Source organism: Cupressus sempervirens, chromosome 1 (assembly GCF_028749045.1).
Source record: "Cupressus sempervirens isolate cs-2001-9-10 chromosome 1, ASM2874904v1, whole genome shotgun sequence".
In the NCBI taxonomy this organism is placed as follows: domain Eukaryota; kingdom Viridiplantae; phylum Streptophyta; class Pinopsida; order Cupressales; family Cupressaceae; genus Cupressus; species Cupressus sempervirens.
The window spans coordinates 219,011,367-219,025,704 of NC_143118.1; the positions used below are offsets into that span (position 1 = coordinate 219,011,367).

The 14,338-nt window shown below is 36.0% G+C and overlaps 1 protein-coding gene across 17 annotated transcripts in view; it reads left to right on the forward strand.

Moving 5' to 3' along the window:
* Positions 1-310: 310 nt before the first annotated feature.
* Positions 311-14,338, forward strand: part of LOC149576935 (LisH and RanBPM domains containing protein) — a 63,875-nt gene continuing 49,847 nt past the window's right edge. For 4 of the 17 annotated variants that reach the window (XM_089820905.1, XM_089821015.1, XM_089820942.1 and 1 more), the window contains exons 1-2: positions 311-527; positions 849-969. In XM_089820905.1, coding sequence (XP_089677031.1) covers positions 937-969 — 33 coding nt within the window. In that variant the 5' untranslated portion in view covers positions 311-527; positions 849-936. Of the gene's footprint in view, positions 657-834; positions 970-14,338 lie in introns of all 17 variants that reach the window. The other 13 variants (XM_089820896.1, XM_089821008.1, XM_089820976.1 and 10 more) reach the window with 9 other exon arrangements.

Genomic DNA, 14,338 nt, shown 5'->3' on the forward strand with positions numbered 1-14,338 from the left:
TATTTCACCTCAACTTTTGCCTTTTCCTACTAAGCTTAGGAAAAAACCAAGCAATGGTAAGTGTTGCAATTAAATGTATAAAGTAAAAAAATTATCCACATCTATTTAAAGATAAATTCAATACAAAATTTTTATTACTATTTCCCAAAGTTATGTCCTAAAACATTCATTATTCTAATTTCATTTTTAATTAATAATAGTCATTTTCAGAAAATATTTATTTTTATTATTCATAAATTAATAAACCATATTAATATTATTTTTTCCTACCATATTTTAAAAAACAAAATTAGGCAGCAACGCGTCCTTGTTTCAAGCAACATATTGAAAATTACAAAACAATATACCTTCTCAATGGAAACGAAAGAGCTCAATAGAAACGAAAGAGAATCTTGCCTCGTATTACCGGGCAGTTCTTCTTGTACGGGAGGGTGGACATGTACTCCGATCTGCCCGGAATGAATCTGCGCCTTACACATCAGGGAATTTGAGCTCCTTTCCTGAACACCGAGATAAAGTACTCCCCGGTAAGTTCCTGCAATCCCCGCCTCTTTATATATTAAGCGCAGGCTATAGTTTGAATTCTTCCGAGGACTGGCAGAGGAGGGTTCCTTTCTTCCCGTTGATAATCAGCTAGAATAATGTAGGCCAGCAAGGTATCTTATGTCATTGGTTAATTTAATTTAAGAGATAACATTATTATTGCTTTTCATGTTTTCATTGCAATAAACAAATCATTTTTACTTAACCCTTTTTCAATTTTTGTTTGTCTAAATTGTGGGCTGCTCGCTGAAAATTGCCCTGCTGTGTTAAATTATGCTTTCATTGTTGGAGATGCTTGTATTCAGGTCAAATTGGTGTTCTCATTAAGTTGAAAGGCTTGCTGGCTGATAGTGGTGGACTATATTTAAGTGTAGCTGGAAGTTAGGGTTTGGGATGGACGTGGATCCTCGCCAATATGACCATTTGGTATGTCGTTTTTTGATATAATTTACAGTTTCAAGCGGCAGAGAGTTTTACAAATTTCTTGATTATTTTTTTTCGCTAGAATACTCTTAATTTATATGCAGTTCTCTTTATATGTAGTTCTCTTTATATGTAGTTCTCTCCATTTAAAGTAGTAGTTATTATTTCTTTCACGGAATAGTAAACCAAGTCGACTATCTATTTATTAGATTGGTCAGGGGCTATTTTTTTTAAATAATTTGATCTTAACACAATGGAACATGTATGCCGACTCTACATTAATTTAGATGTTTTTTTGTGAACTGGGCCTCAAGCAGAACTTAACTTAATGTAACATATGTGCACATTCTATACAACATACAATCGTTAAGGTGATGATGGCATATTTTGTCTTCATTGTTGCTAAATGCTAACCTTCATTATTGTTCTTTGCGAATGTTCCATTATGGGGTACCTTAATCCTAATATTTTACTGATAGAAATGGAATGCAAAATTTGAAAACATTATCCACGTTGCAGAGGACTGCTGGGCCCATTTGTGATTGGCGATGCTCAATTTTGTTGTTTTCTTTCTGAATCATAGCAGACCATTTAGATACGAGATTCCTAAAATGGAACAAACTATTAGTATTATTATTTTTAGATCGGTAAAAGGCCAAAGACATGAATTTTATTAATAAATAAGGAAAAGTACAACAGATCTGGTTGATGGGAGCATACTGGCAGGAAAGAACCAGGTAGAAAACCTCCAATTGTAGCTCCAGTAAGACCTAAACTACAGAATTTTTAGAGTTACATATTGTTGTGGCCCAATTGCCCCCATATGATAACATCTTATCTTTGCTAATAAGTTACCAATGATATATTGTAACAGAAACATGAACAATAAGGATCCTTAGTGTTTTATGAAGCCTGCCGAAGAGACCGTTTAGATGATTTTTCTTGTTTCTGCATTTGATGATTCCTTTGTTACCCACAATTTGAAGATTCTGAAAATGTCCCACTTCACATTCCTGCAAAAATACTGTCACTACCATACAGGCAAGACTGTTGTTATGAGCTAAAGAAAATTAGCATTCCTTCGTTTTCTGCTTCGAATCAAACTGAATTTGAGTGCATGTAGTAAAATGGAACAAATTCTTACCCACTATTTCACCATTCTTATAACTTAGGAAATCGTCTGCAGGGAAATTTTAAAACAATTAGGGTAACGAAGCTTTGTTGAATGAAGTTGAAGATAAGTTACAAACTTACAAATTAAGGCATTAGAGATTCAATAATAGGAGATCCACCTTGAATGTGAAGTAACAATTTGTAAACATATTAATGGGACAATATTCAACAATAAACAAAAGTAAAATTGAGACAAATGGCTTTTAACTTCTTGAAGGCTAAACTTGGTCTGTAGGGACTATTTAGTAACATATTTTCTGATCTAGGAAAAGGGACTTGAATTTTAGTGGTTAAAAAAGATTAAACCAGATTTCAATCTTCAAAGATAGTATATGTTGAAAGTGAAAGGCAAATGGATCAGCAAAAAAGAAACTAACTTCAAAATTTCGAGAGAGATTAAGTTGAAACAGATGGCTTTTAACATCTTGAAGGTCAAATTTCATCTCTAGGAACTATTGACGTAACTTTTCTGAAGTAGGAAATGGGGTTGAATTTCAGTGGTTAAAGAAGATTAAACCTGCAATATCCTGAAAGATTTTAAATGTTGAATGCGAAAAGCAAATGGGTTAGTAATTTGTTTGGATGAAATCAAATTCAACTTTTCCAAGGGAAGAGCAAGCTGCTTCTGTGGCCAGTTTCAAAACCATTGTATTAAATCTTCTTTTGATTTGGCCGCTGTAAGCACTGGTATTGAAATTATGTCTAAGTTTTCAAGTTTCTTGATTTTTGCCATGTTACTTTTGAGACAAATTGCTTTGGGTAGATTAGCTGATTTATGAGCAATAAAATTTAAGTTGGAGTGTCCTTGCACTTGGATTGCCTGCATAACCATTATTAGAGGAATTTAAAACCCTTTAAAAAAAATTTAAAGAACCAAATAATGTTATTGTCCACAAGTGACAATGACAATTCAACAAAACTTAATGGTCTTAGTTAAGCCATTTTTAATGTAACCTATTTGGTTCTTGTGAAATATACAGTTATTTGTCTTGCTTTGGTGGGATTCCAGATTTTTCTTTGTTACCTTTTCAAATTAAAGGTTGACTAAATGGATTTAAGTTTTTCACCTTTGAATTCTTGGGAGGAAAGGAAAAAATGATTTATTCCTTATTAGCCAACCTTGCCAACGTCTCTAGACAAGCTTAATAGTCTAGATTTGCTAGAGCATCTTTTTTCCGTTGAATGAACTTGCTCTGTCTTTTCCCAAAAGTTATATTCGATGATAATATATGTATTTATTTATGATGTGCATAGATAGATATGTAAATATGGATCATTCATCATGTATGCATCTCTCAAGAAGCTCTATGTAAAAATTCTATTTTAATTATCAAGGATAGTATTGATAATGATTTTTTTTTCGCAAATATATAGTATGCTATTGAGATGACTGTGTTGTATTAATCCAACCATTGATCTGATGTTATTCTAGAGTTAAAATCTCCCTCTATACTTGTTGCCCATAGAACATAGGCAACTGTAAGAGGATGTTATGTTGACAAAATGGTCAACGCTCCCCTCGAGATTTGTGACAAGGGACTAACCACCTCTTGTGGATTCTATAAGTCTAGTGGTTGTATTGGGTGTTGAAAAGCCAATCTTTTGGTCCTCTGGGAGAAGAAAGCTTAACCGCTTGGGGAGATCTAGAATGGGCAATTATAGGAAAGACAACCCTAAGTTTGACGGTGTGAACTATGGCAATTGGAAGAACAAGATGAGGAATCATATGGTTTGCTTAGGTATTGAATACAAGTTGATAATAAAGAACAAGGAGGATATCTAGACAAAAGATGAATTGGAATCTAGCTTAGAGTATGGAAGGAATTTTTTTCTTGCAATATGGTTGCAAGAGAAGCTTTAATTAGTGCGCTAACATAGGCAAAGTTTATAGAGGTCGAAGAGCTTGATTCTGCACATGAGATGTGGGAAATGTTGGAATTACTATATGAAGGAGACAAAATACACCAAGCAGGCTAAGTTACACAGTTTGAAAGCAAAGTTGGAAAGCATAAAGATGTAAGAAGATGAGACAATTAGACCATATATTTAGAGAATAACAGAGGTTGTTACTGACATCAGGAATTCAGGGAGAGTTAATACTAAAGAGGAGACTGCAAAGATCTTAAGATCCTTGACACCAACATATGATAACCAAGTCTTGGTGATAGAGGAGATCGTATTGCTCACAAAAGATTTTACAAGGGAGACTTTGATTGGTAAGCAAGCTATCTCCGTTTGAAACTTGTAGATTGCAAGATGCTTTACACAAGTCGAATCTGCATTTAAGGCTACTATTCATAAGGATAAGAAGATGTTACTGAACAATGCAAGTTCTAGTAAAAGTGGTAAACATGCACATCTTGGGGAATATGTTGAGGATTGAGCAAAGATAGAAGAAGAGAGGAAATTGGAAGAACTTACACCATTGGTTGCCAAAAGAGAACACAAAGGTAAAGGAAAATATGAAGGTAAGTTACCTTTGATATGCTATGTAATAAGATAGACCATTTTGCTTCTAGATGTCCTACCAAAGTTCCAAAGTATAAGGCGAAGCCAAATAAGTCAAAATATCCTAAGGAATGCTATTATTCTAGTGAGGATGGTTCTGACAATGAATCTGAGAAGAATGAGGATGAGATTAGTTTTGTTGCTATAAAAAATGAAAACCCTGTGAATGAAGAAAGAGCTTTGGTTTCACATTTGGAAAAGAAATTGAAATGGATTATAGATAGTTGATGCTCCCATCACATGATAGGCGGTAAATTTGTGCAACTTAACAAGTGTGATGGCGGTGTTGTCAGATTTGGAGACAATACTCCTTGTTTGGTTAAAGGAAGAAGATCTATAACTCTTGATTGTAAAACTTATACTGATGACGTATTGTTCATTGATGGAGTAAAGCATAATGTATTGAGTGTTGGGCAGCTTGTTGACAAAGCACTTATCATCTGCAATTTAAGGATGGAAAATGCACAATCGCAGATTAATCAGGAAACATGTAATAACCCCAACCGGTTATAACTTCGACAAACACTAGATTCTTCAACTTATTCAAAAATAAACTTTGCATACACAACTTCAATTGATACCAGAATAATGATACACAATTTAATGAAGAGATCCACTTTATTCATTGCATAAATAGTACTTATTAAACACCCCTACAATGAGATGTAAAATGTAACAGCGAACCTGGCAAACTCAGACTTCTCCACCAATTGCGGCCTAAGATGTAATGCTACAGCAGTCCCAAAATGACGCCCAATAGCAGAAGAAAAAGTTTTCATTAGATGCAGATTTAACATACCATAGAAGCAGATCAAAGTCACTCCTTATGGCAGGCCACTGAAGTGTCTAACAGGGCTGAAATACCAGCCCAAATTCAGATCCGAATACCGCCCAGACCAAGGAAATGTGTACAGCCCGATAGGGCAATCCTGTTCACCTTATATATGCAGATCGAACCACACTAAAAGCTTGCCCAAATGTGCAGCAATTTGACATTTAGTGGCATGGATTTGATTGCCAAACATAGGACAGAAATCACGCCAATCAGAAAGGATATTAGGCATTTGTAATTGCAGATAACATTCACGCCGATCCAAGGACAATGGATGCCAAACATCAATGAGATCAAACTCCCAAATGCAAATAAGAATTATCACAAACTTCCAGTGCAGCAGAAATGGAAGACTCCCAAATTAATTCACAAGACTCAAATTCTAAAACTACTATACTTCAGCAGTAGGTCGGAAAATAATCAGCTCCAACTATTAATCTTCTCCTTAGCCACAGCAAAACAGTAGGAGAAATTAGCAAATAGTTTTACCTCAGCAACTATTTGCAAAGCAATCCCAGATTTAAATCTCAGTTTTGAGTCTACAATACTTCAGCTGTAGATCCTATGAAACAACCTAGAATTCAGGCCCTTATACTTAAGCAAGGGCACGGAAATCAGAGCTCAGGAAAAGCCACAAAGGCAACAAAAGTAAATAAATATTCGTGTGTTTTTCTCAACAAATGAGCTTGTATTTATAACATCATAATCCCCCTTTGTTGCCAAAATGTAATTTCACTCAAGAAGCTTCACCACACAACATTAATTAGAAGCTTCCTTTAGATTCTCTCACTTGACTTGGCTTAACTAATTAATAAATGACACTTTCTAATGATAATTCAACTCTCAACTTAAGTGAAATTATAAAGTTAAATTATAACTTTATAATAAGCCATTAAATAATTAATAATAATTTGGCCACTAAAAACATAATAACTCCCAAAATACTCATCATTTAAATATGCCGTCTGAAATAGGAGTCATACCTATTGTTTCTCCACGTGACCAAATGCACTTTCCAAAAATCGGAAGGGTGCATCTCGATCAACACCAACTTACCACAAATAGTAAGTACACAAGACTAAGCCAAAATGAAGTCTGATTTGAGCCAGACAAAGACCAACCTGTAGCTTACTAAAATGTGGAGAAGATAAGACCCTCCCAAGCCAAGCCACTGCCATAGAAGACCCTCTATCCACAATAATTAGCCTACGAGGATCACAGTAATAGGCTAATCCCTAAAACACCAATGCTGGGAAAAATGGGTACATTACAAAACATGATCACATTAGGTACAAAGATAAGAGGTAATGTATTTTAATTGAATCTATCAAAAGTAAGTTGTTTTGTTGTGAAGATAGGTGACAATTGTTTGTGGGATAAAAGGTTTTGTCATGTGAGTTTTGATATCATTGGGATTATTAGTAACACTAATGCTGTTAGAGATTTACCAAAGATAGTGAAGCCTACTAACATGATGTGTGAAGAATGTCTTATGGGAAAGTAGACCAAGAGTAGTTTTCAGATCAAGAATTTTACTACAAAAGGGAAGTTGGATCTGATTTGTACAAATCTTTCTGGTCCTACAAGCACAAGGTCATATTGTGGTGAGAAATATTTCATACTCATTGTTGTTGATTATTCTAGGATTATGTGGGTTGCTTTTCTAAAACATAAATTTGAAGCTTTTGACAAGTTCAAGATTTACCAGGCAAAAGTTGAGAATGAACTAGGTTTGAACATTAAGTGTTTGAGATTAGATCGAGGTTGAGAATTTACATCAGACAAATTTTAATGCATATTGTGAAGAGCATGGGATTTTTAGGCTTACATCTACACTTATGATTTTGTAACAAAATGGAGTAGTAGAGAGAAGGAACAAAACTATTCTTGATACCACAAGGACGACTATACTTGAAGGAAAGGTATGATAGAGGCATTGGAGAGAATCAGTTACTACTACAGTCTGGCACTAGTAGGACTTTATATGAGTTATGGTTTGGTCATGTACCTTCATTTAAGTATTTTAGAATATTTGGTAGTAAATGCTATATCAAGAGAGATGATGAGATAGGCAATTTCATTCTGGAAGTGATGAAAGGATATTTCTTGGTTACTCTACTAAGAATAAGGCATACATATGATATGATTTCAAATTGAGAAAGATAATTGAGAGCATAGTTCATACTTCTAGCGAGAAGTTTGGCGTGTTGATATTCTACGCCAAAATATTGGCCAACTCCTATCACAGATAACTGCAAAAAATATTGTCGAGAAGTGAAGAAAATATCAGCAATAACTTGACTTCTCCTCACGGAATCTGATAACTTATTGTCTGCACTAGTTTAGAGGTCTGTGACAACCGAACAAGAAGCCATAAATTCATTTTTTTAATTGGTAGAACGAATTTGGAGGGTAGAAAGGTTTGGGAGAATTGTCCAACATAAGTATAGTACACTTTTTTGGTCCCCTTGTGCAACACATGCCCTTGACCTTCTTTTGGAGGACATGGGAAAATTGGATAGGGGTGAGACCAGTTGTAGAGGATGCAAGATAGGTAAGAAAATATAATTACAATCATCCTTCGGTTTTCTATTTGATGAGAGAATACAACCATGGGAAGGAGTTGGTTAGACTTGCTGCCACAAGGTTTGTAATGATTTTCTTAATGTTATTAGTTCTTTGACTCCTTTGAAGCAATTGTTTGTGAGTTAACCATGGATAGACCCAAGCTAGTTAAAGAAACCTGATGGACATCGTGTTTCATACATTGTCTTTGACAACCACTTTTTTTATGGTGCTATAGAAATTGTGAAGGTAACTTAGAAACTTCAAAAGTTGATTTTTTTTTTTGTATTAAGTATTTAGGTCTTTTATAATTAATTTTTAACTCTAGTCTTTTTAATGATTAACCTTATTCTACTTTTCAATTGTAGTTGATGGAGTTCTTGGTTATAGTTCTTCGCTTGGTAGATGGGGAGCAAACCTCAACGGGGTATCTTTACAAAGCCATGGATAGGGCCAAAGAGTTTGTAAAAAATTACTACAATGAGGGCAACCTAAAATTTGACCCCATATGGGAAATTCTTGATAGGAGGTGGAACAATCAGCTCCACCAACCCATTCATGTGACATAGTACTTTCTCGACCTTTCTTTTTGCTTATCTTCATCCTATGGGGATCCTAATAGAGAGGGCATAGAGGGCTTCATTGATTGCATGCAGAGGATAGTAGTTGAGGTTGAGGTGAGAGACCTCATTGTGGCTGAGAAGGAAGTGTATCAAAATGCAATGGGAAAGCTATTTTCCCCAGGTTTGGCAAGAAGAGGAAGAAACACTCAAACCCCAGGTACAATATTTGGATTTTTGGTGCCTTTCACATGCATGATTAGTAGATAAAAACTCTGTTACTATAATATTTATCTTGCAAATGCTTGGTGGCGAAATTGGGGTGGAAATGTTCCAGATTTGTAAAATTTTTCCCTTCGCATCTTATGTTAGCCATGCAACTTATTTGGTTGTGAGTGTAATTGGAGCTTATTCAAGGCCATTCACATGAAGAAGAGGAATAAGTTAGCACATAGACGCCTTGATGACCTTGTTTATGTGCTTTATAACCTTAAGTTGCAGATAAGAAAGGTAGAGTTAGCACTAGTTGGTCCACTTGATTTGGATTACATAGATGTTACAAGCTAGGGTTCTTGTTGCACCAAAAGATTGCTTGTCAATGCTTGATACAACCACTAGACTTATAGAAGACATGAGGTTATTAAACCATGTCACGAATCTTGAAGGGGAATATTGGTCATTAGTCCAACAATCCCCCCTCAGCATTATCCAAGGAGATTCAAACCTGTGACGAAGCTTAGATACCACTTGTTACAAGCTAGGTGTTGTCGGTAAAAACTATATTATAGCTGACGGGATTAGTTAGTGTCCAAAAGGTTGCGTGACGGTTGAGTCACCCCTTCGGGAAGTATATGTACATCGTCCGAATGAAATAATGAAGCATCATTGTAATCGTGATTGCATATCTGCTTATATGAATAAAGTATCTTGTTATGTATTACATTGTAGTCTCTTAATGCGATAAACTTCCGTTTACCTTGTATGGTAAACATTTGGTGTTGTTGCTAGTCAAACCTGGTACAAAAGATGTATTATGAAGATTAATGGTGAATTTGCTCAATAAAGATCGAAATAAAATAAAAGACAAGGATGATGTACGCACAACATAGAAGCATTAATTCTCACACAATGGGCGGAGCGAACGTAGAAGTTTCAATAGCTTGCCCATGGGCATCGAAGTGGTGAAGGAGTATGGACTGACAGAGTGCATTCACCTAGCAAACTGAGGAGTGTTGAGGACTTGCTTGAGGAGACGCGACAAAGATTGAATTTAGTGGAAGAGGCAAGGGAGGAGTTCCTAAACTTGTATACACCGAGGGTAGAGAGTCAAGGCGAAAAAGAAGGAATCCTCATGGCTTGAGTTGCCGAAAGAGCACGAGTGTGGGGTGAACTCTTCGTTCTCAATACACCTAATGAACGGATACAAGTTGAGTATTGAACAACTTCGTTTGTAGAAGACCGCTTCACACCAAAGAGTTACGCGGTTGTGCAGAACAACTCGGGTATACAGAACAACGCAGTTACTCAAAAGAATGCGGGTGCGCAACATGTACGACAAATACAAAAGTTAACAATGGCAGGGCCAGAGGAAAAACTTCCAAAGTTTAATGGCGATGGGACGATTGATCTAGTTCGACATTGTAAAACGTGCAAAACAATATGGACTGCAAATGGCGTAACGAACCAAGATGATTGGGTCCGATAGTTTCTAGCTACCCTACGAGGGGTAGCAATCTATTGATTTTTAGACACCGATCCGAAGAAGGTAACCACATGGACGAACGTAAAGAAATAATTTATAGCAAAGTTTCAACTACTCAAGGATGATAATGAGATGGTAGCGGAAATTTACAGTACAAAACAAGGGAAGAATGAAACAGTTTGCGTATACGTGAGGAGGCTGAAGGAGCTGATAGGAAAAATGGAAAGACAACCAGCGGACGGGTTGAAGAAAAGGTGGTTCATCGAAGGGCTGCGACCAACACTGCGGAAAATGATGAAAATTGTACCTCCAGCATCGTACATTGATGCATATAATCGCATGATGGACTTGGAGAGCGAACAAAAAACTAGCAAAAAGAAGAAAGATTGTCAGAGTCTAAAGACTCATCCTCTGAAAGTAGCAGCAATGAGGAATCGAGTAAAAAGGTTCAGGCACTACAGAAGGATATGCTTTGAATGATGAAAGAGTTTAAAAACATGAAAAAGAATCCTGGCCAAACAAGAGAAGGGGAACTATGGTGTATGGATTGCAAGGAAGAGGGCCACACAAAGGGCTCTTGTCTTAAGGACCAATTTTGCGATATCTGCTAGATTGCGGGACATTCCACCAAGGAATGCTTGTTCAATATGAAAACAAAGGGACACCAAAAAGTGTTATTAACGCAAGAAGCGTCCACCTCGGGAGCAGGAACAAATACAACTAATGACGCAACAACCTTAGGAGGGTATTGAAATAACAACCAACGCGGACGGGGTGGCAACAACAATAATAACTACAATAACGGGGGCCTGTAGCCGAATACAATACGATCCGACTTGACGACCAATAATACAATGCTCTGCGTGTAATCTCTGGGGCCACACTTTTCCAAAGACTGTACTACGAAGGGAACACCACAACTATTGTGCAGATGGTGTGGTCTTGGAGACCATGATGACTCAAAATGCCCTAAACTCGGGGTGAACTTGTTGATCATAGAAAGATGTGACGAGGAAACATTAGCAATTTCTTTTGTGGGGATGATGTTGTCGGTAAAACCCATATTATAGCCGACGAGATTAGTTAGTGTCCGAAAGGTTGTGTGATGGTTGAGTCACCGCTTTGGGAAGTATAAGTACATCGTCCAAATGGAGTTACAAAGCATCATTGTAATTGTGATTGCATATCTGCTTATATGAATAAAGGATCTTGTTCTGCATTACATTCTAGTCTCTAAATGCGATAAACATCCGTTTACCCTATACGATAAATACTAGGGTTGCCGTTGCACCAAAAGATTGACTTGTTAATGCCCAATACAACCACTAGACTTATAGAAGACACAGGGGGCTATTAAACCATGTTACGAATCCCAAAGGGGATCATTGGTGGTTAGTCCAACAAAAGATCCTGAATGTGATTGGACATCACATGAGTAGCCTCCATTTTTCACAGAAAATGACATCTATGATTTGGAGAGGTAGGCTAAGGAGGAGAGTGGATTCACATTGGGATTGGATGACACTGATGAGGAGGATGACACCAAGAGGGAGGAGGATATAAATGATGAGTAGGCATTGCTAGTGTCAACACCATGTACATCCAGGATGGAGGCCTAGTCACAATCACAACCCTAACCACAACCACAACCACAACAAACTTCTGGGGCTGGACTCCCTCCCACTCTAGTAGTTTTTACCAGAGCTGTTGGGAAGGAGAAGAGGAAGATGTAGCCTATTTTGATATTGTACTTGACACTTGTATTTGCTTATAGTTTTAAAAAGACAATTTGCTATTTATAGTTTGCATTTATATATACCTAGATTAGCATGTTTGGTTTGTTTCCTCATTTTTATGGACTCATTATATGTATCTTCTTATTGAATTTTGCTAAAAATGCATTCCAATTAAATTTAAACAAATTTTCCCAATATTTTCTCGACTTATCTCTGATATTTGTTGATTTTTTTGCCCTCGGTGATAAGTTGTTGATAATGATAAGTTGAACTATGATCAAAATGCTAATGTGAAGATTGATGAGAGATTTCAAATACATGAAAGAGCATATGATTATGATTCAGATAATGAAGGGAATTAAGGATCTACAAGTCAAAGTAAGAATCAAAATCAGGAACAAGAACCAAAACAGTTCTTTGGGATTGATAATGGGATTTAGGTATGTGTTGAAGAGCCAAGGGAAACTCCTAGAGCTCTGAGGTATGTATCATTGAATCCTTCTGAAGATCAATCATTGGTGATGTGAACAAAGGTCTGATGTCACGAGCTAGGATGAGAAATAAATTATGCTTGATTTCTCAAGTAGAGCCTAAGACTACCGATGAAACTTGTAAAGTTGAATCTTGGATTAAGGCAATGCAGGAAAAATTGGATCAGATTGAGGAAAATAACACTTGGGAATTGATTCCCACACCTAAGAATAAAAGTGTTATAAGAACTAAATGGATGTTTAGGAATAAGATGAACGAGAAAGGTGAAGTTGTAAGGAATAAAGCAAGATTAGTTTGTAAAGGGTATTCACAACAAGAAGGTATTGATTTTGATGAAACTTTTGCTCTAGTAGCTAGACTTGTCACAGTTAGATTGTTTTTGGCTTATGCAACTCATAAGGATTCCAAGGTTTATCAAATAGATGTTAAATCTGCATTCTTGAATGACGAGCTTGAAGAGGAAGTTTACATAGAACAACCTAACAGATTTCCATTGATTGATCAAGAAGACATGGTATGCAAATTGGAGAAAGCATTGTATGGGTTGAAACAAGCATCAAGGGCTTGGTATGCTAGATTGGACATGTATCTTTTACATCTTGGTTTCAAGAAAGGAAGTGTAGATAGTAATTTGTATATAAGGACCAACTCTAATGGTTTCCTAATCATTGAAGTATTTATTGATGATATTTGGTGGAAATGATGAAATAAGTAACAAGTTTGTTGATGAGATGAAAGATGAATTTGAAATGTGAATGATAAGGGAAATGAAAATTTTCCTAGGTTTGTAAAGCACTTAGAGTAAAGATGGAATTTTTGTATCTCAAACCAAGTATCTTAAGGATTTGTTAAAAAGGTTTGGAATGGGGAACTGTAAGGTAGTAGGAACACCTATGGTTACAGGTTGCAAGCTATCTTCTATTGATGATTTGTCAAGTACATTTTAGAAAAGGTATAGATCAATGATTGGTGGATTGCAATATCTAACTCATACAAGACTAGATATATTTAATGCAATTGGAATTGTTGCAATATTTTAAGTAAAACCTAAAGAGACTCATTTGGCAGTTGTGAAGAGAATCTTTAGATATTTGAAAGGAATAGTGGATTATGGTTTGTGGTCTGCTAGATCTGATGATTTCACTTTACATGCTTTTTATTGTTGTTGATTGGGTAGGTAGTGTGGATAACAAAAAGAGTATAGGTGGAGGAGCCTTCTTTATAGGAAGGAGACTTGTTTCTTGGTTAATCAAGAACTAGGATTGTATATCTCAGTCTATTGTTGAATTAGAATATGTTGTTGTTGCAAATAATTGCACTCAATTAGTATTGATGAAACAAATATTGAAGGATATTGGGATTGTTATTGGATATCTTATTGTTATTCATTGCGATAACACAAGTACAATTAACATGTCAAAGAATCCATTATTTCATTAAAAAGCAAAGCATATACCAATAAAGTATCACTTTTTGAGAGAGAAATTTGTGGAGAAGAAATATAATTGGAATGTGTAAGTACAAAGGAACACAGTAGCATTTTTCACAAAGCCTTTGCCTAAAGAAACCTTTGAGTATCTTAGAGGTATGCTTGGGGTGATGGCTTTGTCTTACGAGAACTAAATGATGTAGGAATGCATTGGTCCAGAAGTTATTAGAGCATTATAATACATCTAGATATGTGTAACAACCCCCTTTTCAGGGTCTTAGCTAACAACTAACATAACATCGAAATACAAATACTACTTCACATTTATGAGAAGGCAGTTATAATAGTTATGTTCATGCGAAGGAGATTAATGGT